This window comes from Chenopodium quinoa, unplaced genomic scaffold, assembly GCF_001683475.1.
Source record: "Chenopodium quinoa cultivar QQ74 unplaced genomic scaffold, ASM168347v1, whole genome shotgun sequence".
In the NCBI taxonomy this organism is placed as follows: Eukaryota; Viridiplantae; Streptophyta; class Magnoliopsida; order Caryophyllales; family Amaranthaceae; genus Chenopodium; species Chenopodium quinoa.
This window is the reverse complement of record NW_018745410.1, coordinates 1,839,182-1,864,756: the sequence shown is the minus strand read 5'-3', so window position 1 is coordinate 1,864,756 and position 25,575 is coordinate 1,839,182. Positions and strand designations below refer to the sequence as shown.

General features: G+C 34.2%; 2 protein-coding genes across 2 annotated transcripts; one reads left to right on the top strand and one right to left on the bottom strand.

Annotated features, from left to right (window-relative positions):
- Positions 1 to 807: 807 nt before the first annotated feature.
- Positions 808 to 10,283, top strand: LOC110713121 (50S ribosomal protein L1-like). The gene is made up of 10 exons (XM_021891586.1): positions 808 to 1,805; positions 2,797 to 2,874; positions 3,095 to 3,136; positions 3,236 to 3,341; positions 4,398 to 4,456; positions 4,558 to 4,599; positions 4,676 to 4,780; positions 4,866 to 4,953; positions 6,261 to 6,307; positions 9,738 to 10,283. Exons 1-10 carry the CDS (start codon positions 1,287 to 1,289, stop codon positions 9,813 to 9,815), a joined length of 1,164 nt encoding a protein of 387 aa, XP_021747278.1. The 5' UTR covers positions 808 to 1,286; the 3' UTR covers positions 9,816 to 10,283.
- A 2,150-nt stretch (positions 10,284 to 12,433) lies between these two features.
- On the bottom strand, positions 12,434 to 24,097 carry LOC110713124 (tRNA (guanine(9)-N1)-methyltransferase-like). Its single transcript, XM_021891589.1, has 3 exons — positions 23,587 to 24,097; positions 22,365 to 22,724; positions 12,434 to 12,944 (listed from the first exon to the last, which is right to left on the bottom strand). Exons 1-3 carry the CDS (start codon positions 24,082 to 24,084, stop codon positions 12,582 to 12,584), a joined length of 1,221 nt encoding a protein of 406 aa, XP_021747281.1. The 5' UTR covers positions 24,085 to 24,097; the 3' UTR covers positions 12,434 to 12,581.
- Between the last annotated feature and the right edge of the window lie 1,478 nt (positions 24,098 to 25,575).

Here is a 25,575-nt window from a genome sequence, read left to right as displayed (position 1 = left end):
ATGGCGCCGGTTAACCGGTGCCAAAAGTGTCTGCCACAAAAAAAAAATGTGCGGGTTTTTATTATTGGCACCGATAAATCGGTGGCCAAAATTATATAAGGCACCGGTTAACCGGTGACAAATTTGGGAGGTATTGGCACCCCCACATTGTCACCGGTTTAAACCGGTGGCATACATGGGGTAAAAACCGGTGCCTTTTTCTGTTTTTCTACTAGTGAATATATGAGTGTTGTAATCTTTTCAAATTAAATAAAAGTTTCGTTTAAGAAGGGAACGTTATCCCCTTGAACCTTATATATTAAATGAGTTATCTTTCTGTTTAAGAAGTTCCATCATAAACACAGTAAAGATTGTCTAATTAGAGATTACGGTCTAAGGTAGGAAACGAATTAGATCTGTGCTGAGCCTGATCTAAGGAAGATAAGTTGGGGTTAGCTACCTTGGTAAAGCTGAAAGCTCAGAACGCCGAAGGTTCCATTGTCGTTCAGGTATTGGTCAAAACTCTCTAGTTAAATAATTATAATTGCGAAGCATGGTGGGCTGTTAAATTGTTAAAGTAATTCATTTCGATGTATAAGTAGTAGAGTAGTGATAACTAGTACCAATAAAAGTCATTAAAGTAGTTATCAGATCGAATTATAGTAAAAATCAGCGTATTATTAAAAACTGTTTTTTTAAAATTAAGGTATTGTTATTAATTTATCAAATACTGTTATTTTAAATTAAGATATTGTTATTAAGTTATCAAATACTGTTATTGAGTCATTAAGTACTGTTATTTACCTTAAAAAAAATCTGACGTCACTTGGTATCGGGCGAGGTAGCTTATACGGGGTAGCGGTCCATCATTCCTCGTGATTTTAGGGGTTTTCAAAGGGGAGTGAATGTTAGGGGTTTTCAAGGGGGAGGGGCGACCAAAATTTGAATTATAGGGGTTTTTTTAGAGGTGGGGAGTGTGGTCAACATCGGGGGAGGACGGTCAATGACCTGATTTAGGTAGTGGATGACTTTTTACAATTTTTTTTTTTTTTAGTTTAAGTGCTGTTTACAATATTTTTTTTTATTGTGGGTGATTTTTCACAAAATATGTGTTTTTAATGAGTGGTTTTTGACAAAAAAAAAAGAAAAAAAAAATAATGAAAGCTTCATTTCACCGGTTTTGACTTTCACAAAAAGATTTAAAAAAAAAATAAGTGTGTTGCTATTTGCTAAAACCCCTACGTTAACCCCTCGCTCTCACACTTCCCGGCACTACGAAACCTCATTATCACCTTCAACCACCATCAATGGCGGCCGCAGCCCTAGAACACTTCCTCACTCACACTCGCCGAATCCCTCGTTCCCAACTCTCCTCCCTCTTCCTCCACCACCGCCGCTATTTCTGCTCCGACAACTCTCCACAACCTCCGCCAATCCAACCAGTCTCCTACGCACCAAAACCTAAACCCGCCGATGAAACTCCGCCGGAAAATGCGCCGGCAAATTTGTCGGAAGACACATTTTCAGTGAGAGATTTGACGCGAGAAGATTTTCGGTATTTGAAGGATTCGCCGATGACAATAACACCGGTTTCGTATTCGAAGAGAGTTGCGCCGCTTCCGGAGGATCGTGTTGCAGTGGAGGAGGAGACAGTGGAGCTGCAGACGGAGTCGAAAACGATTGAAGCGAATAATCGAGCTGTTCGGAGAGTTTTTAGGGTTGTTGAAGAAGAGAAAGAGGTTCCTTTTCCTACTTTGATTAAGGTGGAGAAGAAGGATGGTGAGAGAAAGGTTTTTGATCTTCAGGAAGCTATTCGTCAAGTCAAGGTTTGCTACATTTCATCTTTACATTCATTATTTTTGTGAATTTATGAAAAAAAATTATTAGTCACTTGATTTTTTTTAGTAAGGTTAGATTTCTGCTTTTTTTTATCTTGGAATGTGATAATCGGAATTTCAATTGAAATCTTTCGGCATTGTTTATGAATGTTAATTGTATGAATATTAATTAAATGTATGAAAAGATATATTAAGGACTGAACTAATTGGATGTTGAAATATGATTTAGTTTTGTTGATTAATTTGGTGGAATGATGGTCATATAACCTAATTGACTGTAAGTTGATTGCCTCTGTAATTAGTTGCGGCCTCCCTATTGCTCATTCGCTGTTGCTTTCCGTGGTTGCTGAGTTAGTGTAGCCTGTAAACATGATTTCTTGCCAGTGGAGGCTATCTGCTCAAGCCACTCTAGTAATTTGTTTTGCTAAATATAATTTAATTTCAAGTTGGTGGAATAGTAAGCTGTACTGAAATTTGATTTACTGAAGTATATTAGCCGAATAGAATACACCCATTGTGAAGTATGTTTGTCAAGGTTCCTGTGAGCTTCTTAGAAGCACATTGACATTCATTGTTTGGTAGGTGGTCTAACTATCATGTAGGTTTTGATGCAAATTCCATGGTGATCGTGTTTGCTAAAGCCTGACATATGATCATATGACTAGGTGGTTACTCATTGCTAAAATTAGCAGATGCCTCCTAGTTAAATATTATTGAGTTTGAGTATAGTTTATTTCGCAATATCCTATTGAGTGGTTGAATAAAAATTTTCTTGGATAACCTTTGATTGTTGTCAATAGCTATATATTGTAACTACTACTATGCTAGCCTTTTCCTGGGGACTTGGTGCTTTTAACGGTTGATGTTGCTATTATTCTTCACCTAGTTTTCGTTGATCTGTGATATTTCCTGCTTCGTTGTTTCTTTTAATAAAAAATTAGCGATCAGTATCTGTAGTAACTTTCATAATTTGTTTCAGGCTAATGCTAAGAGAAACTTTGATGAAACTCTGGAAGCACATGTAAATTTGGGCATTGATCGACGCCGAAGTGATTTGGTATTGTGAGATTTCTTTGTGTTCTAGATAGGAATCCATAGGATAGATTTTTTTTTTGATCAATACGGCACAGTTTTTTGTATTTAGATTCCAGACATTTTTCTTTTTGGTCAAAATGTTTAATGTATAGTTTCCCTGGAAATGTTATGCTGGTGCTTAATTTTGGGTGCGTGCTATGCTATTGTGGTTGGTGCTAATGCTGTATCACACTGAAATGTAGGGTGTTAGTGGAGCTGTCGTGCTGCCTCATGGTACTGGCAAGGTACTCTTATAATGAAAAGCACGAGACCTTTTTATTTTTATTTCCATTTTTTTAAAACTCTCGTTGGAATTTGGTCCTAAGATTTCTTTTTTCTTTTAGATTGTCAAAGTTGCTGTTTTTGCTGATGGAGCTGCAGCTGAGGAAGCAAGAGCTGCAGGAGCTGATATTGTTGGAGCAGATGAGTTTATTGAAGAAATAAGAACTAGTAATTATTTTAATTTCTAACATTTATAATAAATCCACTGTTTTAAGAAAGCTAATTTTACTTTTGCGTGCCATTTGTAGTTATTCTGTGTAGTGATGAGACCTGCAACGGGGTTTAATGATCTCAAATAACTTTCTTTTGATGGAGATCTATCTTGATAATTATTGCAAATACTAGTAAGAGACGATCATCAGATAATTCATTTAGAATAATTAATAAGTAATGACATAAAAAAAAATCTTCTATAAAGATAATCTGAGATATTAATCAATAGATGGGAAAAGAACTGCCACAGATGGAGAGATGAATATTATTGGCATGAAAACTATGGCCAAATAATTAGTTACTGCAGAAGATGTTGATTATTGGGGTTGAGGCTAGGGTTTTGGGGGTGGAGGAGTAAAAGAGAGAGGAAGACTACTTTTATCTTAGCTTTAAAAGTAGTGCACATTGGTTCATGGTGCTAGCATCATCACCTCATGTAACTCAAGATTCAGAGTGAATAAAGAGGCACACCCATGGTTTTAATTCTAGGATGATATTAAGATTGCGATTATGGTTGGAAAACCATTTTTGTGGGCAGTGGGGATGGTTGTGGCTTTTGTGGCCTAGTATCTCAAGTTGTGGTAAGCTAAACAAACCTTCATGATGCTGTAATGCGGATTTCATACCCCTGGCAGACCCTAGGTGCTTTAGCAATGTGAGGCACAGTGCTCTATTACTCTGTTTGATTCTTCTTACTAGTCAGTACCCCTTATATTGTATAGCACTCTTTCTCTGTGATATCAAATTCTGGTATAAGAATGTCTATGTGTAACGATTTGGAAAAGTCCATTTAGTTAATGAGGCTCTGAAGTATATTGTCTAGATTGTACTTGAAAGTAATCTTGTTACAGTTTATCCTATATTCTTATATCGATATTAGAAATATGTGTTATAAAAAATATGTCTATAAAGTTTCTTGTATTTGAAATTTCCCATTTCTGTTTCTTGTTTACTGAAAAGGATTCTGCTTGAGCTATGTTCCACCAACACTCCATCTTTGATTCTGTGCAGGTGGCAAGATCAATTTTGACAAATGTATAGCCACTCATTCAATGATGCAGCGTGTGACGGTAAGATGATAGTTTGCCACTTTGCTTTTGTCTAGAGCGAATCATAAGACTACCATTTATCTTAGTAATAATTGTTTTTATTTTTGTTTTTGTTTCTTCAGAAAATAGGTAGAATTCTTCGTGGCCTAACACCAAATGCCAAGGTAAATCTCATTCACCAATTTCAAAATTGTTTGTAGCTAATGATTGAATCTCATGTACTAAGAGTCAATTCTTTAGAAAGGTACTGTGACCAACAATGTTGCTGCGGCAGTGCAAGAAGCAAAGCAGGGGTTGCTTGATTTCAGAATGAAGGATGCTATTGTTCATGTGGGGTTGGGGAAGGTATGATGTCAAACCTTTGCTCCCTCAATATTCTTATATTTTGTTACTGCAACTACATTCTTACTGTAGAGCCTGTCATGTGCAGGTGAGTTTTCCCGAGGAAGCTTTGCAAGCGAATGTTGGTGCATTTGTGAATGCTCTTTTGCTTGCAAAGCCTGCAGGGTTAAAGAAGAGTAAGTTACCAGATTTTCTTATTTGCATTGTATAGCTTATCTTGTGTGCTCATACTTACTTTTCCTCTCTTCTTTCTTTAATACTGTTCTTTTTCCGTATTTTCTTGAACTTGCATTACTGCTCACCTCTACCCTCTCCTTTCTTTGATGTTGTTCTTCCTTCTTCTAGGATTTGGTCTAGGGCTGAGGGATGGATATTGTCCTTGCCTCCTAGGTTCTTTTTAAATATTGCCAAGGTTGTCTCTGAAAATTTTCTGCTCCCTCGATAATAGTGGACGAGGTGGCTCTATAGTTTTCTGTAGAAACAAATTTTTTCTCTGTTCTGTAACAATTTTCATCTTACAATTTGTTACAAACATTAGATAATATATTTAGATTTATTTAATCATAACACGGGTGTATTAAAGTAAGTTTGTGATACAAGCTGCACAGCATCTTGACTCTATATTGCCTTGAGGCTTTTGAGATACAATAGATGAGATGTTTACAGCGTCTTGACTCTATGTTGCCTTGAGGCTTTTGAGACACAATAAGTGAGATGTGTATATCTGTATACTGTAAGTCTGTAAGCTTTTCATAAATAATCATGAATTCTGGTATTTTTTCTTTATATTATGACAAAGCTTCATATCTCCATGGCAAAGGAGCTGTTTGGCTTTAGGTTGTAATGGACTTATATCAGGCGAAATGAACATACCTTCACTAATTATGTATTCTAATTGCTATCTCAAGCTTATTAGTCGCAAAGCCTGGTTTTTTGAGTGGGGACAAAGAAGATGGACACCTTTTTAACAATAGGAAAGGATGAGTTCCTTAAGACTGTCTCCTGTAGAGCACCTTACATTAAAAAGAACCCCGTGCAACCACCAAAGAGGCCAATCATATAAATGCATTTCATTAGTAGAAACTAGCAATATGCCAATATGTACCTTTGTTCAATTTGGCCAATTGATCTGCCATCTGAATGCCTACTAATCTACGATCTCTAGTTTCTATATTCTGTATGGTTGGTTTGTCATTTGATGGATATGGGTCAATGTCACACGTGATGAGGGTTTTTGCATGACTACTAAATTCTTTGAATTATAATGATTGTTTTACTTAGAATGCCTATGATCTCTAGTTGTTTCTATATTCTGTATGGTTGGTTTGCCATTTGATGGATATGTGTCAATGTCATACGTGTTGAGGGTTTTTGCATGCCTACTAAAGTCTTTTAATTATAATGATTGGTTTACTCAGAATGGGAGATTAGCCCATAGGTTTGCATGTCATAATTGACGCTTTTATGCTCTTGTATTTTGCAGCTTCAAAATATGCTGGCTATGTGAACTCTTTCCATCTATGTAGCACGGTGAGTTTAAAGTGATATGTACTGTAACATTTCCTACAGAGATTGTTCCTTGGTATATGATTGTGGACTAATCTGTGCTTTGATGCTTAACTGCCTGTTCTGGCCCTCCACTTATAAAGGGGTTGGGGGTAAATATTTTAGACTTCAGATTTGTCATACAAATTGTTATATCTCCTTACATTCTTTCACTAAAAGTCTACAATTTGTTCTTGCTCATTTCCATTTTATGGTATTGTGATAAACTGGAAATTGATTACAGAATTGAAGGGAAGAACAAGTTGAGTTTTGATTGATTTGAAAAGTACAGAAATACTAAATGATATTCAAGCTTTCAAGTGGCTTGATTCTCTCCCAACTAAGCACTTGAGCAAGATGGAAACACTCGTTAATAAAATGTCGTACATTTCTCTCTTTAATCACCTCTATTGTTAACCCAATGTTCCCTTCTCTCTCTCTATCTCTGAACTATTTTTTTCCACTTCTCTCATGCACATTTGAACTACCAAGTCATTTTCTAATGACAATCTCCCTCATACCCAATTTAAAACAGGTTTTTGATATAAAAGTGAACTACGAGGATTAGGAGGATCATGTTTCTGGCAATGTTCTAATCTTTTCTTGCCAACGTGCTTTACAATATTTGACTTTTGTGGCCTTGTGGGTCAATGCTTGTTAACCAATGACGATCCTTGACACGTATTAAACATATTTAATAATATATTTCTTTTGTTAGATTAGGAAAATTTTGTGTATATACATTATGAAAATAAAAAATTGCATATATGAACCCTTTTTTTTTTAAACTATAGAACTCCCACCATTAAGCTATAAAAGTGGGGGTGCTAACTAAGAAAATTTCATATAAATTAGTTTATTACAGATTATGAGACTATTTTAGTTGACAAGCCAATAACCCTTATCCTTAAATAGCCTTTAATTTGTTTGCGTCTAAGCAAAATTTTTGAGTTGTCTTGGGTTGCTGAATGACTTTACCTTTACCCTTAAGGTGGTGGGTTTTACATGGTGCAAGTTTGAGCAGTGTATGGTTAGTGATGGGGCTCTTATTTAGTTTTCTTGTTTTAGTTGGAAATAGTGGGCCATAATTCCCACAAGTTTTTTTTTTTAGTTGCGGTTTCACACATTTCCTAGGGGATGAATGAACTCATTTCCTAATGCTTGTAGCAGTATTTATTCTAGTTGTTGGACATGTGGACTAATTATAGCAACTTTAGGTTTAGCTTATATGCCTATGTCACCTACAATTAAGGATGATGCGTTTTTGAGTTATTACTTATTCATTGTGAATCAAATCTACCTTTTTCGTTGCACATTGAGGTGCGTGCAACGTTGGTGCTCATTACATCATGTGATCATTGTCCAAGGATTGCCTAGGCATATTTTTTGTGTCTAAACATTAAATCATGTGATCTTTATTCTAGGATTATTCCCATGCAATGCTTTTTGTATTTTTAGCTAGGGTATTACAGTAGGGTAGAATGACTTTTTATATATAAGAGAGTAAGACAATTTATAGCTTTTAGGCTTTTAGCCTTTTTGTTAGAAACCCAAATATTTGTGAAATATCTATTCAAAAAAAAAAAAAAAAAAAAAAAAACAGAACATTAATATCATAAACAGTGATAAAAAAACATTTTGAAATTGTGGTCGAAGGATATTATTTTGATAATAATCAAATCCTTTAAGCTCAAAGCTTCAAAAATCAGAACACCAAGATGTCTAGCTCAAGAAAGAAAAATAGATGAAAGATATATCAGCTCTCAAAACCAATATCCTTACTTGGTTCCACTGTTTGTGGCCATTTGTGATATTTCTGCCATGCCTTATGGCATCATTATTTTCAATGGAATCTATCTTCTATTGGATAAGAAGTGTAAGAAACTAAAAACTGCACTTAGCTCTATGAACTGGTTTGGTTTATTGATGGCACTTGTGCCAAGCTGAAGGATCTGTAAACCTAGACAAATAGTCAAAATGGTTGAGCTGATGAGGATGTGAGGTGACTTCATGGTTTGATCACGGTTGTTTGTTTCCATGAAACCAATTACTCCCTCCGCCCCTAAATTCAGTTCCTGTATGCCAAGTTTCACAGGAATTAAGAAAAGGGATAAGCAAGTACATAAAGTGCCACAAAAAGAGAAAAGTACTAAAAATTGAGTGGACCACCAATAGTAAGTGCATGTAAAAAAATTAAGTACATGCATATGAGTGGGGGCACAAAGTTTTAGAGGCAAATGAGGGCTATTTGGGTTACTTCAGGTAATAAAGACAAAGTAAAGTGAGGTTATTTTGGTCTTTTTGTGGCATCTATAAATGGTAAAAAAAGAAATGGGAACATCATTTAGGGACGCCTAAAAAGGAATACGGGAACTATTTTTAGGGACAAATAGAGTATTGATTTTAGTGATTGTAGAATTTCCTAAGGGGGTGTTTCGATCAAAGAGTAGTATGAATTTGGAATCAGGAATGAAACCAGGTTGGTATGGACGTATGGTGTTGGAACTTGTTTCTTACTCCGTGTATATCTGGTTATTGTTTGGGGATGATTGTTTTTTTTTTTTTTTTTTTTTTTTTTTTTTTTTTTTTTCCTTTTATTTGATACCTGAAGGTATAGTATCAGTCATTCCCACCTCTCCCTTGGGTTTCTAAACCCCATACCCTGCGGCTTTGAGGTATGAGATAAAAAAAAGAATTTTTCTAAAAAAAAAAATTAGGTGTGGGTTTATCCATTCTAAACCCATACCTCATACCTAAAATCTACTAATTAAGTGGCCAAACAACTTTTGGGATGAGATTGTAGAGAGTTGTGGGCAAATAAATGTAGCACACTTTATTAACTCAAGAAAGACCCACATGAGTTGCAACTTGCAGCAGAACAACTTGGTTGTGGGAGAATAGTCAGATTACAATTACAAATCAAAGAGTCTCTAGGTTGAAACCATAAAGAATTGTAAGGGGGTGATTTTAGGTTCACTATGAAACTTGCTAACAGAATGTGCTCAGGCAATCCTAGGACAGTGATTACATGATGTGCACCAATGCCTTATTCTTCACAAATTTTAAACTTCAATTTGATTAATTGATGCTTGTAGGTTGTTGCTCGTTTATTCATTACTATGGGTTTAGGAGGATTTGCATGATGAATGCATCAATCCGCTACCCAATTTAGCTGCACGAAGTAAGCTATATTAGTGGAAATAAAACTTTTGCCTTGTGAGATAGTACACCAGCCTTTAAAATTAAAAAAGAAAGCTACATGTTTGTTTTCTTTTGTTATTGTGAAGTGATGGGATATTATGCTCTACTTGCGCTTATGCAATTGTATATTCCATTTAATATATTGGTGCTGCTAAGTTGCTTGTACTTGTATTTTTTTTCTTATACCATGATGGTTTGTGTCTCCCATGCACAGATGGGTCCAGGGTTTTCTATATCAATACAGTCGTTATCCAAAGCTGCCGATCAGTATGTCAAATTGCGTCCACAATGATAATGCACTAATCTTTAGAAGCCACAAACTGTTGCACTATTTGGTATGATGACTATTTTTCTGTAGAGGTATCAGATGTAGGAGAAGCTGGTCTATACAAGATGGACGTGTATCTTAGTGCTGATGGTAAGAGATAAGACTTGATGTCAAGTGAAATTGATATTCGTATCATATGTCATAGAGTAGTGATAGCCTGACTGGTCCTACATCCCTAAGAAGTTGCTAAAGTTTGAACTGTGTTTACTCAGTTCACACCCCTTTTGGTTTTTGGTTACAAATTTCGTTACCGAGTTTTTATCCAAAACTGGTTAAAGAGAAAAGAGCTCAATGTTGACTTGCAGTTATAAACAGGAATGTAATAATTTCATTTTGTAGTGTCAACTCAAAAATATATATATATATTTTTTTTTCACAGAAAGACTCGATAGAGTGGAGCTATCCAATGTCAAGCCCATATGCTTCAGTGGACATTGAATTTGGTGGTCTGTTAAATTTATCAAATCCGTTACTTCCAATAATATCACCATGATGTTTTGTATTATGTCTGAAATATTTCACCTTTTCTGAAGGATAGTTAGAGACTAATAATGAAATTCTTATAATTAATTGTTTTTAGTATGATTAATTAGAAACAATTTTGGCGTCTTATCTGTTTTTGGTGCACATGATCAAAGGTCTTATCAAGTCACGTCGTCTCCAACTATATTTGTGCTAACTCCCGTATCAAGTAGTATATGCAAAATCGTGCAAACTGTCGTGTCAAGTAGTATATAGTTATCGTTGGTTCCATTCTTTACAACTCATTTGTAAAGTAGCTTCTCCTATTCAGCCATGTTTGTGATAAGGACTACTGTAAATGATGAATATGAAGTGATTGATACAAACAATATGCAAACGATGTAGATTGGGTGGTGGATGGAGAAAATGAGGAAAGGTGAAAGTCACTCTTGGCGTGGAGGCAAAGGTCTTGGCCTCTTGGGTCATAACGTTTACTTCCTATGTTCTTAATTGGTACAATGACACGAATTTGGAGCCCTTAACGTAGAATTTACTTTAGGCAAGATGGACTGAGAAAAATTGTTAATTTTCTTCCAATTTCTTGAACAAGAAGGATAAAGAGTTTTTACCAGTCATAATAAGGGCATTTTTGACAAACACTCAGCAATTTTGAGCGAAATTGTCTAGCATATTGATAGATATTCATTGAATTTGTGCAAAAAAATTTCAGTTACAAGTGATGCTAACCACTTCAATATTCCATTGTATTATACGAATTGCCTCTTTTTGGCGAAGAAATCACAATTTGTCAGTTAAAGAGAGAGATAAAACAATAAAGTCAAAATGGAGCACTAATTAAAAAAATAGAGCGAACTGCAAACAAAGTCAAAAATTTCGTGAGTGTCAATAAATTTGTTGTGTTATGGACTAAAAATTCCTCGAGGGAAAAAGGGAAGTGATTGATGGCCCTAAACCTATGATGGAGAATCTCCATAAGTCCATAACAAATCACTTCCGAACTTTTATTCTTGTTTTGTTCATTTGATTTTTTTAAAAAAAAAAATTTGAAAAAAATAAAAAAGATTTATTAAATATTAGGTTAATCTTTTCTCAAAACTACAACCTAACATATCATCAAATGTCAATTCAAAGGCCTTTCTGTTAATGGTAATCAACCAAAGGTCCAAAGCCTTACATAGGTCTAAGAAAATCTCACAAGAACCAAACCATAGATGGAACAGGCAATGGCTCAATATCTAAAAAACTATAATACCGTTACAGTCAAACTACATGGCAAAGAAGGTTATAAATATAAAATCTGATTAAGTAATTTAATGCCATCTTTAAAAATACTCTGAAGAGCCAAGACCCTTCTACCGGTATTGGGCGTTTGGCTTCCTGAGCTGGCAGGCCCCTGTCGGGGATCGCCCGGTTCTATCTTTAACATGCAAGCCTTACTTGTGCAGCGGCCTTTTAAGTTTAAGTAAGGCTCGGGCAATGTACTGCCTCGGGTGAACAAGTCTTCAAGAGGGCTCCACTCCCAACTCCTCGCCTCTCTCTGCCATGAGGAGAGTTCTGCTGTAAAAGCAACCTAAGCAGTGGTTGGCTAAGCCGTAACGCTGGCATACACACAAACTTTCTTTTTGACTTTCTCGTTTTGGAGGAGATCAATTCTTAACTGCAGGCAGGCACCCTATCGCTCAATACTAAGGAAATGAAAACATTTGGTTGCCAAACTTCTAAATCCATAATCAGCTATGCACTCGTAAATCATAATCAACTACTAATTAATTTAGTCCTATTATACTAATTACGTACAGTGTACAACTTGTTTTACAAGCAATGAAAACCAAGGTTATTGTCTATCAACAGTTCAAAACTGTGTTCAGAATTTCAGTAATCTGCCAATGAGACAATAGCACTAGCCAGTAAAATCCTGGTTTACCAACGAATCTCATCATCAAATTCGGATGGAGGCGTTCTTGTTAGCGCTTGGGAGTTTTCTGCTGGCAATGAGCTGGTTCGTGACACCCAGTTCGGGAGTGGGGTTGATTCCCAATGGATGCCACATCTAATTTGAAAGAGGTAAAACCACACAAACGCCAAGGCATTCTAGTAAATAAAAATAAGGAACTCGCAAATCAAAATTAGTCAGGGTTGAGGAAAATTAGATTAATCCAAAACTGATTTCCCCTTGAAGGGGCGAAAAGGTTAAATGAAATACATCAAAGAAAAACGAGAAGTAAGCATATTGTTACTCTGTATTCATCAGACATCTTCCTTCTGTAAGGACGTATTATCCTTCTCACTTTTATCAACTTCTATCTCCCTTTTACTTGCCTCTGAATCTGCATCTTCCCTCAATTTGGATACAATATCCTTCACATTTTCACCATTTTCCACTGCTCTTTCACTTCCCTCAGAATCTGTTTCAGATAATTTCATTTTCTTTTGGTTCTCTGCACAACTGTCATTCTCTAACTTCCCATCCTCTTCTAATTCTTTATCATGATCACCCGAGTCTGTGTCACATCGTTTCCGCTGAGGAATCACCTGAAAGAAAGCAGCCTTCCAATCTTTCACCTCTAAGTACTTGAGAAGTATCTCCACCACTTGGTTAACAGTGAGAACCTATACGTACAAAAAACCTCAATTTTGTAACAATTAGAGTATAGACAGAAAATTATTTACCTTTTCATTAGAGAAGAAAGTATTCACTAAGTCCCTATATCATTGATTCTTGTTCCTATGTGGTTGCACATGGGTTAATTAGTAAACTGCGATCCAATTCTGTTTGAAATGAAGATCTCTAGGCATACATTTCAAATATACAAGTGTTACCACATAATGGCTATCATATCAATCAAGAGGCACCAATATCGTTCACATTCAGCGAGTACAGAAATAAAGTTAGTTCCCCAGTTCCCCTAAATGATTGATGTATATTAACTTCAGGAAAGCTTATATTCCAGTAGCTTGGGAGTTTATTCAACACCAAGATAAGTTGATAAGAGTACCCAGGAAATTCTACAGTTGCAAGTTAGGACTTTTATTACTTTACAAAGCTTTCATTGCCCTGATATCTAATTGCAAGTCCTCAGTGGGCATGTCTGTTAGATAACGTCAGACTTTATCCCGAGAGTCAGTTTCTCCATAAATTTCATTAATAACAAGTAATTTATGAAATTCAGAAAAAAAAGTTTCTCCACAAATTTCATTAATAAAAAGTAATTTATCCCGAGGAGTTCCAAAATAAAGTTTCTCCACAAATATCCAAAATAGAGATGTTCAACACTATATAGGAAAAATGGAAACAAATAATCCCACCTCCCAAAACAATCCCACCTTCAATTTATTCCAAAACAATCTCACCTTCAATATATTTCAAAACAATCCCACCTTTAACAATCTATGTTGCATAGACTTGGATTGGGTGTTGAGTCTGACATGGTGTCGGATCCCTGCAACACTCTAGTTTTTATAATATTTCATATAAGGCCACAATATATTTGGGTGCTGTGTCGTAGGATCCGTCTGCAGACACAGCAGCAGGGTGTCAGAGTAACATAATTTACGTAGTTCGCAAAGATCTTTTAACGATCCTTGTCAGGTAACCAATTTTCTTAGGTTGTTTGCCACGTGTTGACTTCTAACAGGTCTATTTTCTTTTTGAATAATTAAAAAACAAAAATAATTAAAAAAAACCACAACCCTTCCCCACCCCTGCGCTTCCCCGATGGACGACCACCCCCTTCCCCTCCCCATCCCCATCTTCGCCCCCGCCTTCCTCGACAACCTAACCCATGTCTCCGTCTTCCCCTTCCCCGGGGTGGTGTGTCTATGTCACTTCTTCAGGGGAGGGGTTTTTGAGGTGGGGTAGGGTTACTGACGTCACTGCGGGTTTTAGGGTTAAGGATGAGGGTGGGGTTTTCGGTGGTGACTAGTAAGGACTCCGAAGTGGGGTTTTGGTGTGGTTGGGGGTAGGCTGACCTGTCCGATAACCCGACCCAAACTCGACCCAAAGTTACTAAGAGAAACCCAGATCCAACTCGAACCGAACCCAAACAACCCGAATTTGACCCAATTTAACCAGAATTTGATAATAATATTAAGTGTTACACTATTCTTGATAGTTTCTAAGCACAACCCAAAATATAACCCGAACTCGACAGCTAACCCAAAATTGCCATCCCTTGGGGTTTCAAGGTGGGGCTGGGTTTCAAAGGGTTTCAGGGCGGCATGATGCGGGGCTAGGTTGCATCTCATGCGGCAATAGGTGAGGGTAGTAGCAAAGGTGGGGCTAGCAACAATGGGTCGGGTTGTAGGTGGTAAAAGGTTTTTAGGGTAGTGAATTTGATTAAAATAGTTGTAGATCAAAAAGACCATTAATAGATAATCCATGTCAAAGGTGGGATTGTTTTAAAATAAATTAAAGGTGGGATTATTTTGGAAAGATGAAGTTTGGGTTATTTATTTCAATTTTTCCTATTATATATTGAAATAGAGTATATTTTAGAAATAATGGATCAATTATATATATTTTAAAAGCAAACTACCGCTATGTTTGGATAGAGAGAAATGGAGGGAAAGGAAGAAGAGAGAAATGAAGGGATGCATCCTCCCTTGTTTGGATATCTAATGCAAGGAGGGGAGGGGAGGGAATTGTTAGGATCCATTTTCCTACCACTTTTAATAAATCGAATCCCTCCATTGTTGGAGAGATTTGGAAGGAAAATGGAAGGTTTTCTTCTCCCTCCCCTCACCTCCCTTTCCCTTTCCTCTTTTTCCTTCCCCTCCTGTACCCTTCATTATTGTTATCCAAACGACCAAACATAGTGTACATCCTATGGACTACTTTTTTCTCTATATACTAACCTAAATAATTGAATGCAGTAAATTTTATTTTTTCTTGGATGTTTCTACTTATGGTCATCCTTATTATGACCATCACTATTCTTAAATCCTATTGGTTGATTTTTCTTTCTTTATAAAATAAAAAATAAAAAACTGCTTGGTCAAACCTCCTTTTTAATTTTTTTTTTCATTTTAAAAATCAATTCTATTTTCTGGAAAATAATTTTTTATTATTTGAAAATCTTTTCCTATTTTCAAGATTATTTTATTAAAATCAGTTTTTAATAAAATCCAAACATAAGATTAATTTTTTAATGGTTCTTCAATATTCTTCATCCATAGATGAAATTAACCACTAATTCATGATTTTTGTCTTGATATGAACTTGCGCATCATCTAAGATTAAAGATATGCCCTGATCTACATTGATATAAGAAATTTAAGGTTTCTAAAATATGGGTTCTTGGGAATTTGGGTTGGTTTTTAATCCTAAAATAATAGATTTTAATTGGACAATCTTAACCAAGGGATGCAAAATCTGCAATTTTATGTAATCTAAATTAAATTTTTTTTGCTAATCTGGGTTCGTTAAGCAAATTAAAGAAGAAATCGTAACATAGTTTTTTTTTAAAACCTTGTTTGATCGAAAAAAACAAAGATGGAATTTAAAATCTTGTTTTTATTTTTATTTTTCTTTTTATTTTATTTTTTAAAATTAGGTATTCACTAATATGCTAATAGGACATTACCTAAACAGTTTTATTGTTTATTCTTCTACGACCATAAAGAGTTTTGTAATCATATTAAATGTTATGATTATGACTTTTGTAATTATTTTTATGTTATCATCAAACATTTTTCATTTGATCATCAATGCAAATTGTGTATACATTATAGGTCATTACATTATAAAACGATATATGTCAAGCTTATGTCATGAAGTACTTATTTAGAAATGTGATTGAAAACATTAAATATCAACGAAAAATGACCTATGTATATTTAATTTAATCTAGCATTAGCGTGATTTTATGCAAATCAAAAAAATAAAACTATAATATTGTTTTCCCAAAAAAAAAAAAAAAAAAAAAAAAAAAAGCTAATCAACAATTACATATATGGTTAACTTAACAATTGAAGTGTAAATGCCTTTTAACGAATCTTATGTGATAAATCTTAAAATATGTCAATTTAAAAAATCATGCCTTTAATAAATCGAGTTATTATTGTTAATTCCTTCTCATCATAAATTGCATTCAGTATATTATTGATACCATCCTAATAAAGTGGTAGAATGGAATATTTAGTAACCCTAAATTAGGTTTATATAAAAAGGATATCAATCAGTATGATTCCAAAAACAAAAAAATGTAAATATAAATTTTAAATTTTAACTTTCAAAAAATAAATAATACATTACAATTAATATAGGATCCATACATAATTTAATTCTAAAAGTTCTAAGTTTAATCCCAAAACGGTCTTCCTCTTTTCTTTCTTTTTTCCATGTGGTAGCAAGCATACGTGCATACCTTTAAGTAGCTCCCTTCACTTGCTGTAATCATGTCACATACTCACATGTGTTTTCATTTAATGTAATTCTTTTTTGTTATTATAACATGCATTTATTTGTAATGGGATAATCTAAATTATTTTTTTAATTAATTTAACAAACAAATTTGGTGGTCAAACACTTAAATTAAACTTAATAGTTTTGGGATTAAATAATACATAGATTCGGTAATAATTGTAATGTATTATTTATTGTTTGAAAGTTATATTTTAAAATTTATATTTAATATTTATTTTTTGGAACCATATTAATTGATATCCCTCTAATATGAACCTAATTTAGGATCCCTAAATATTATATTCTACCACTTTGATAGTATAAATATATAGAATACAATTTATGATGATAAGTAATTAACTATAATAACTCGATTTATTAAAGGCGTGATCTTTTAAATTGACATATTATAAGATTTGTAACATAAGTTGGCATGACAATCTTTTGTCAAATATTAAACGAAATTTAGACCTCAATTGTTAAGTTAACCATATATAATTATTGCTTAGCTATTTTTTTTTAGTGGAAAATAATATTATAGTTTTTTTTTTAATTCATAAAATCATGCTAGTGCCATATTAAATAAATAATTCATAGGTTGTTGTTCGTTAATATTTAATTAATAGAATCACATTTTCAAATAAATACTTAATGACATAAGCTTGGCATATATCGTTTTATAATGTAATGACCTAAAATGTATACGGTCATAACCTTTTGTTGATAATAAACATGTTAAAGTCTTCATTCAAATGAGCTATTAATAGTTAAATTGAATTTGCATTGATAATCTAATGAAAATTGCTCTGGTTTTAAGAGATCCATCTTCAGCCATATACACTTCGACCTATGGAACAGAATATGTGTCATGGCCCGAATGGACCTCAACCGGAGGCGAAACAGTCTCTTGAGACACCATCTTAGAGGTACTCTTCCCACGACGCCGCCAAATATTTCGGGTTTTTTTTTATTATTACAAAACTCTTTACGGTCGTAGACGAATAAACAATAAAACTGTTTATTATAGGTCCTGTAAGCATATTGGTGAATCCTAATACAAAAACCAAATTTAAAATTTCGTCTTTGGTTTTTTTGGATCAAACAAAGTTTTGAAGAATATTTTACAGTTTCTTCTAAGATTTGCTCCACGAACCCAGATTATTGAAAAAAGTGAAAATTTAAGATTTATAAATCGGGAAACGTGTTCATTCTCCGTCGATGCGTGAATGAATTTAAGGGACAAAGATCATGGATTGGTGGTTAATTTCATCCATGGATGAAGAACCTTAAAACATTGAAGAACAATTTTTTGATTTTAATATTTTTAATTTAATCTTATTTATGGATTTTTTTTTTAAAAAAAAGTGATAATTAATAATATAATTATGAAAATAAAAAATAATCGAAAAATCAGAAATTAAAAAAAGAAAAAAATAGAAAATCAAAAATAAAAAATAAAAAAAAGATTAGCCAGCATTTAAAATAAACAAAAAAAATCAACCAATAGGATTTAAGAATAGTAATGGTCATTTTAAGCATGACCATAGTATAATTTTTTTTACTTTTTTTTTCTCCAAGTGATTGCGTACTACATAATTTTACTTAAGCTAGATATTTAAACAACGAAAACGCAATAACAAGAAAATTTAAGATTAACTTGGAAATAATTACACCGATTTACGCGTAATTTTATCATAAATTCTCCAATTCATACCACTTTTTAGTGCTTCAAGGATTGCATATAGCATTACCCTAGAATATATAGCAATTGATGACCAATTTATATTCCAATTTTTTCAACCATATAGCGGTTTTAAAACCCAAATATGACTCGAGCATTAACTAGCCTGAGATTTTATTCAACATCAAGATAAGAAGATAAAAGTTTCCGAGACATTCTGCAATGGCAAGTTAGTTTAGACATTTACTTTACAAAGTTTCTGCATAAATCTCACTGATAATAACTAACATTCTATATGAATCACATTTTATGAATTTCAGAAAAATGGAGGAGTCCAAATTCTTAAATGATACTTATTAGTTTTACCCTTTGTTTGGATTGGATTGAAGGAAATAAAGAGAAAGGACGGAAAGGAAAATTGAGAGAAAGAAAGGAAAGGGAAATGGAGAGAAAGAAAGGAAAGGTAAATAAAGGGGAGGAACATCTTTCATTTGGATAACAAATAAGAAAAGGAATTGGAGGAGAAAGAAATGGAGAGATTAAATTGTAAGAAACTGATCTCTCTAACAATAGAGGTTTGGAAGGAAAACTCGTCATTCTTCCCTCCCCTTTCCCTCCCTCCCCTTCTTTTCCTTCCTTTTTCATTATCCAAACACAAGGTTATAGATGAGAACATTAATTCTAGTGTTGTCATCTGACGTTTGATACAAGGACAGACATTCAAAGTTCAAGCTTGGCTCACTTTTAGATCAAGTCACTTGTATAGCCTATTATAGAAACTAGCTAAAGCATGTGTCATGCTTAGATCTTATTATTTATAAATGGTTAAATAAATTGGAATTCATTTAATATAAATTGGTCATCAAATCCTAATTTTGTAGGGTAATGCACTACTGCTACATACATCCCTTAAAGCACTAAAAGTAATTTCTAAAATGAAATGGCATAAATTTGGAAAGTTATGAGAAAAACATGAGTCAATCGGTGCAAGTAATGCCAAGTTATTTTCTATTTATTCTATTTAAAAGGAGCAATTTGTTTATAAGAGTCTTGTATATACAATTTAGTGTATTCAATAATCAACAAGTCTTATATGTGCACATGATGTGAGCACGTTTGCTTATAAGAGTAACCCTTTGTTATTAATATGATTAACCTCATTTGTTCATTCGAGTAACCCCTCTTTTGTTTTTACTATACAAAGATTAATCTCACTAAATTAAAGTAACTATTTTCCATTGGGGTAATCCCTCATCTCTCTCTCTCTCTCTCTCTCTCTCTCTCTCTCTCTCTCTCTCTCTCTCTCTAATTAAGTGAGATTAATCTTTGAATAAAATTATAATTATTACCCTTATTATTTTCATAAAAAATCTAAATATTAATTTGAAAAAAGGGGGTTTAGGACACAAGATAGATTTGGTTGAGTTGTATACTTGATGAATAGTAATGGCAGTATAGAATGTGAGAGTGATATACTGCAAAGTGGGTCCAAATTTTGTATTTGCACTTAATTTGTAAGCTAAGGCCATTGTGAATAAAGCAAACAATTTCCCCATACTAATGGAATAGTTAATAGGTCTTAAATAATGCAAAGAGGCCTAAGACTTAAAAAACTTTTTCTTGGCAGAAAGCCAGGTTCAAAATTAAAGAACAGTAGCGTTTAGAAAAGAACTAAGCTAAAGAAAGCATACACAAAAGCAATCATATCTATAGATGGCTGATTTGGGTTTATTTTACCCTCAATTATCAATAGGAGAAGTGGATTTCTCAAACGGTCCAGTAGTTACTATCCTTCACATCGAAGGGGTTTTCCACGTATAATTCGTGTGTGTTGTTTGCTATTTTGTTCTTCCTGTTATGGCTTGCTGCTGCATTATTGCCTTTTTTTATGTGGTGATTTGGTTGTGTGATAATTTGGGTGGATAAGATTGAATTCTTGGTTTATTGTCTTGTGTGTGACATTGTGACATTGTGCCATTGTGGGTGTCGTAGTGACCCCTTTTCGATCCTCACAACTAGGAGATGCAATCACCACAATCGAATGCCATTCACCAGTTTAAAACAGACATGGAGTCCTGTTTAAGTGCACAATCAGGTTCTTAATGATGATTTTTATCACCACAATCAGGTCAATTTGGTGGCCTGTGCCCTGTGGTAACCAATTATAAAATGGCGATAATGGAATGAATTTAAGTATAATTAGGCAAGTAAATTACATCATAGTGTCCATAGTTTTGCAATCTCACTCCCCAACTTCTGTTTTTCTTCATAAGTGTCCATTCCATCCAATATTCCCCCCCCCCAGTGGTAATGGAAGGTAATGAAAATTTGTGAAGAAAAATTGATAATCGAGGTTGAAGTATCATTACCTCAGGAATGAAAAATGATTTCTCTTACACTTAATGTACAAATTCATTCTCATTACCACCATTCATAACTACCTACCAAACAAGCCATCATAAGGACCTCCTAGACTAATGAACATAGCAACAATCTTCTTCCGCACAAGTATATTAATCTAAATAACATTTGTGTTTAGGCCTAAAATATCTTTAAGATTCCTAATAATAGGAAGTTTGGCTAGTTTACTCATGACTACTACTAAGTTAAGATACTTCTCCATCTTGCTACTGCACCAGCACATGGTCTCAGCATGTGTCTTTTGGTTTCCTTGCTTCTACATTATGGCATAATCATGCATATTAAGATGTGCCAGTACTTTTAGCAGCCTACATATTTTTTCACCATTTTGTCACCACTCACCACATACTTCTCTGGGTTTAATTGGGTGCCCTATAGCTACCATCTTCTCTAGGTTCAAATGGGTGCACTAAAGCCACTGTCTTCTCTGGGTTTAAATGGCAGCATTATAACCACCGTCCATCATGCTGGCAGTGATATATACTTACTAATACTCTATTATTCAACATGTACGACAGTGAAGAATACTGATTAGCTGGAATATGTAATGACTAGCAGCGAGGTTTGGCATATTGTTCATAATTAATGATCTTAGATGACTTCAGCAAAAGAAGAAATAGATAAACTATTTTTTCAAAGGATAGCAAAAGGAGAAGTAGACCAAAGAAGAGCAGGGACAAGGTCTTAAGGTAGGACCTCACTACTTCACAGCTCAAAAAGTATATGACACTTAGAAGAATGCAGTAGTGAGTAAAAATTCATGTAGCTGACCCCAAGCAAGAGAATTTCCTATGCTCATCCAAATGTCTTTTAACAAAAGTTTCTAGGTAAAGGATGGTGCTAAACTCAGCTACTTTTACTATTGCTGAAGATTGACTAACAGAAGTTTCAATGCTTTCTCTTTTCGCAACATAATATTTAGGGAGGAAAAAAAAAAAAAACAAACCCTTATTACTTTTCTTTTTGAGTTTGAAAAGGAAAATCGTCTATGACATGTACACATGTTTGGGTCAAGTCCGCACACAACTCAACCTTCCAAAATTCATTAAGATGAGACATATAAGTATATAACAGGTTTCAGGACGTTATTGTTCTACAGTTCCCATAGAAATCAGACATTTTTGCCCAAATCTAGAAACATTGTTATATTATACTAGTATTTCTTTTGAGGAAGTCAGCATCAAACTGGAATAGAATAATATACTTTGCATGTTTCTGCTTTTTAAGGAACTTTCAGCCCAAATTAAACTTGAAATATAACACCAATTAGAATAACAAGCTTAAATGATTCAATTATGAGAGACTACTAATATGCGAAGTGAACTATGAATGAGAAGCTTAAAGCCTATTGGACATGTGATCACATCAGACTATCCAAATGTAGATTTATACTCCAAATCACCAACAAACAAAGTAGACAAAAAGGAATAACATATTTGACAGAAAAACAACTGGTCAGCTAGTTACAGCTAACAAAAGAAACAAGCTGATGCAACGAGAGGGGTCAAACTACAATAATACTGACCTGTGAAGTGGACATTTTCAGGTAATTCCCCATAGGAAGCTTTGCTGCTTGAATGCCTTGCTCTTCGGCTTTCTTCATAGTTAGTCCTTTCCACCGGTTACGATCTACCAAACCACCAATGATATAAATTTTCTTGGGGTCTAGATCATCCAAAATGGTTTCTGCATCAGCAGTTAAATAAACCAGATTCTCTTTCTGATCTTGCAAAGCTTCAATATAAGACTGTTTCTCTTTCTCAATGAGCCACTTATCAAATCCTGGAATTCTATTCAAATGAATTCCCATATTGCCCTCGCATCCAGTCAGCCACAGATGACCAGGGGAAGTGCACCTATTATTAACTGCATAGCAATACATTATCTGTAGTTGGCATTAATTTATTGATAGAGTTCAGAAAAAGGAAGCTTAATTCAACAAAATCACAAATGTGAAAATCCAAGCAAACTTGCAATGTTTTCAATGTCATTTAGCATACAGCAAAGTTTTCAATGTCACTTAGAGTTCAGGGTTCCTATGAAACATAACACCATTTTTCATCATGCACTCAATACTGGTGAAAGTGAAGATAGAACAGCACAGTAGCTCATGAGATAAGTACACAACATTGAACAAAATGTGATCCTATACTACTTTGTGACCATACAAAAGCTGGGCGACAGCTTCACATGACTATCTACAAACGCAGACACATCTGTTTCAGCGTTCGTACAAGAGGTTAAAACTTCAAAAGGAGACATATGCGACATGCGGATATTGGCAGCAACAGTAATCATTTTCTACCATCATTTCCAATTTTCAAAATGGTTGTTGATATGGGGTAGTGATGTCTGCCTACTGAAACCTAAAATTCCCCTATTATTTCCTCTTTCAAAATGGTTGTTGTTATATAAATTTAGAAATCTAAAGCACACATTGATCTTATAAGCACCAGCATCAGAAACCCCATAGTCTAGAATGTCCATTATACATCCGATTGTACCATACACACAGTAAAACCTCACTCATCTAAGCAAATCAGCAAAAAAAAAAAAAAGCTCTAGCCTGTATGATACACCTGATTGTATAATAAAAATTGCCCTAATACTCGAACAACTACAATTCATATCAACCCAGAAATGAAATTCAGATGAAACCCAATAAAATTCATAAAATTCAGCATAATAACATAAAAATTCAAAAGACACCCAGATAAAATTCCAAGAAAAAGAAAGGAAAATGAGACCTGTTGAACAAGGCTATTGAGTTCATTAGGCGTCATAAGATGAGAAAACTCAAGATCAATAACAATATTCTGACCATGAAGTTTAGCCCAAGAAAGACGCTCCAACTTCTTTTCTCTCTCCTCAGACCGCTGCTCCATTCTCTCCTTTCGAACCCCTTTTCTTGACTCAATCAATTTCAATTTCTCTTCTTCAGAAGACATGTTTGCGAGCTTCTCATCCCATTCTTTCCGTTTCCTCTCTTTCTCTCTCTTCTTGTGTTCTTTTGCTTCAGCTTTCTTCTCCGCCTTCTTCGCCTCGTATCTTTGTTGCTTTATTAACTTTTTCTGGGCGCTCTTCGAGAGTGGTTGCGGTGGAGCTAAGTCTGTGGGTTCGGCGGTTGCGGCGGAGGGCGTTGTAGTGGGGTCGTCGGCCATTGTTGTGTGGGAGTGTGAGGGATACCTAGAGAAAGTGTTAAAATGTGGCCTTGATAATGAAAATAATTTTTCAACATGGACCATTTGCCCCAACTTCTTGATTTGAAGTTGAGCCATATCCTTGAGTTCTTGACACTTAAGTCTTGACTCCTGACGGGGCATTTGGTTGGAGGCATATGAATAAGAGGGATAAGGGTCTGTTCCGACTGAACTGAACTCAGCTGAACTGAACTAAACTGAATTGAACTCAGCTGAACTGAACTGAACTTATTAACTAGTGATTTTTAACTACGGATTAGTGATTTTTGATTATTTATTGATTATTTATTACTATGCATATGTGTATATACAAATGTACATAATAATAATAATTTTATTATTATTATTATTAATTATTGATGATTATTATTATTATTATTTATTGATTATTATTATTATTATTATTTATTGATTATTATTATAATTATTATTTATTGATTATTATTATTAGTATTAGTATTTCAATTATTATTGTTATTATTATTATTTTTATTATTATTATTTATTGATGTTTATTATTATTATTATTATTATTATTATTATTATTTATTACTTATTGATTTTTATTATTATTATTATTATTATTATTGTTAATATTATTATTATTATTATTGTTGTTGTTGAATGGATAGGTGGGATAAGGATAAAGGATTCTTATCCCATGTTTGATAAGTATGGGAAATAAATTAGGGATAAGTAGTAAAATTATAAAAATACATTTATTAACTTCTACTCTTTCCCGTATACTTTCAACTTAATTAAGGGTAATTTGGTATTTTTAACCTATTTCTTATCTCTTCCCCTTATAACACCCCTTTAGTTATAGAAATGGAGGAATAAAGGGGTGTTTTAATCTCTATCCTCAACTCTCTTTTAATCCCCATCCATCTAAACAATTAATCCCTCTGTTTCATAATGTTAGTCCCATATAGAATCAATCACATAAAATAAGAAAAGAAATATATTTTGAATCTAACATTAGAGTATAACATAATTCATAATTAGTTTACCTTATTTAACTTTTAAAATTTTTTATTAGGAAAATACAAGTTATAATTGCATAATTTAAGGTAAAGATTTTCTTACTTAGAGTAATCTGAACTTTGCCTCGTCCGCCCAAATTAATCCATAATTTCGATTATTATTTATCACTCCCAATTTTAGGGGGTATTAATTTCTATTGCACCTAACAGGTCATCCAACCTAATGTAGCAAGTTACCTAAACACCTGTCAGCCTATAATTGGCTATAAAAAAATAAAATAAAATAAAAACAAAAACCCACAAACCACCCATGCCCAGCCCGGAAAACACCAAAACCCCACCCCCATCCTGTCGGAAAATCGGCCACATCCCCGAAAACCCTTCCCTCGCTGCCGGAAACAGCCGTCTAGCCACCCCTTCCCTTCCCCCACCTCCGAAAACCCGTCCTCCACCCCTGAAAACCCGTCCTCCACCCCTTCCCTTCTCCCACCATAGTTCCCCAAATCCCGAGCAAGGAGGCCACGAAATTGGCTGAAAACGGCCGATTTAGGGT

Coding starts and splice junctions, on each gene's coding strand:
- LOC110713121 (XM_021891586.1), top strand. CDS start 1,287: ATGGCGGCCGCAGCCCTAGAACACTTCCTCACTCACACTCGCCGAATC. Junction 4,457..4,557: donor CAATGATGCAGCGTGTGACG/GTAAGATGATAG, acceptor TTGTTTCTTCAG/AAAATAGGTAGAATTCTTCG. Junction 6,308..9,737: donor CTTTCCATCTATGTAGCACG/GTGAGTTTAAAG, acceptor TCCCATGCACAG/ATGGGTCCAGGGTTTTCTAT.
- LOC110713124 (XM_021891589.1), bottom strand. CDS start 24,084: ATGGTCCATGTTGAAAAATTATTTTCATTATCAAGGCCACATTTTAAC. Junction 22,725..23,586: donor TCAATAGCCTTGTTCAACAG/GTCTCATTTTCC, acceptor TGCCAACTACAG/ATAATGTATTGCTATGCAGT. Junction 12,945..22,364: donor TGAAAATGTCCACTTCACAG/GTCAGTATTATT, acceptor TTGTACGTATAG/GTTCTCACTGTTAACCAAGT.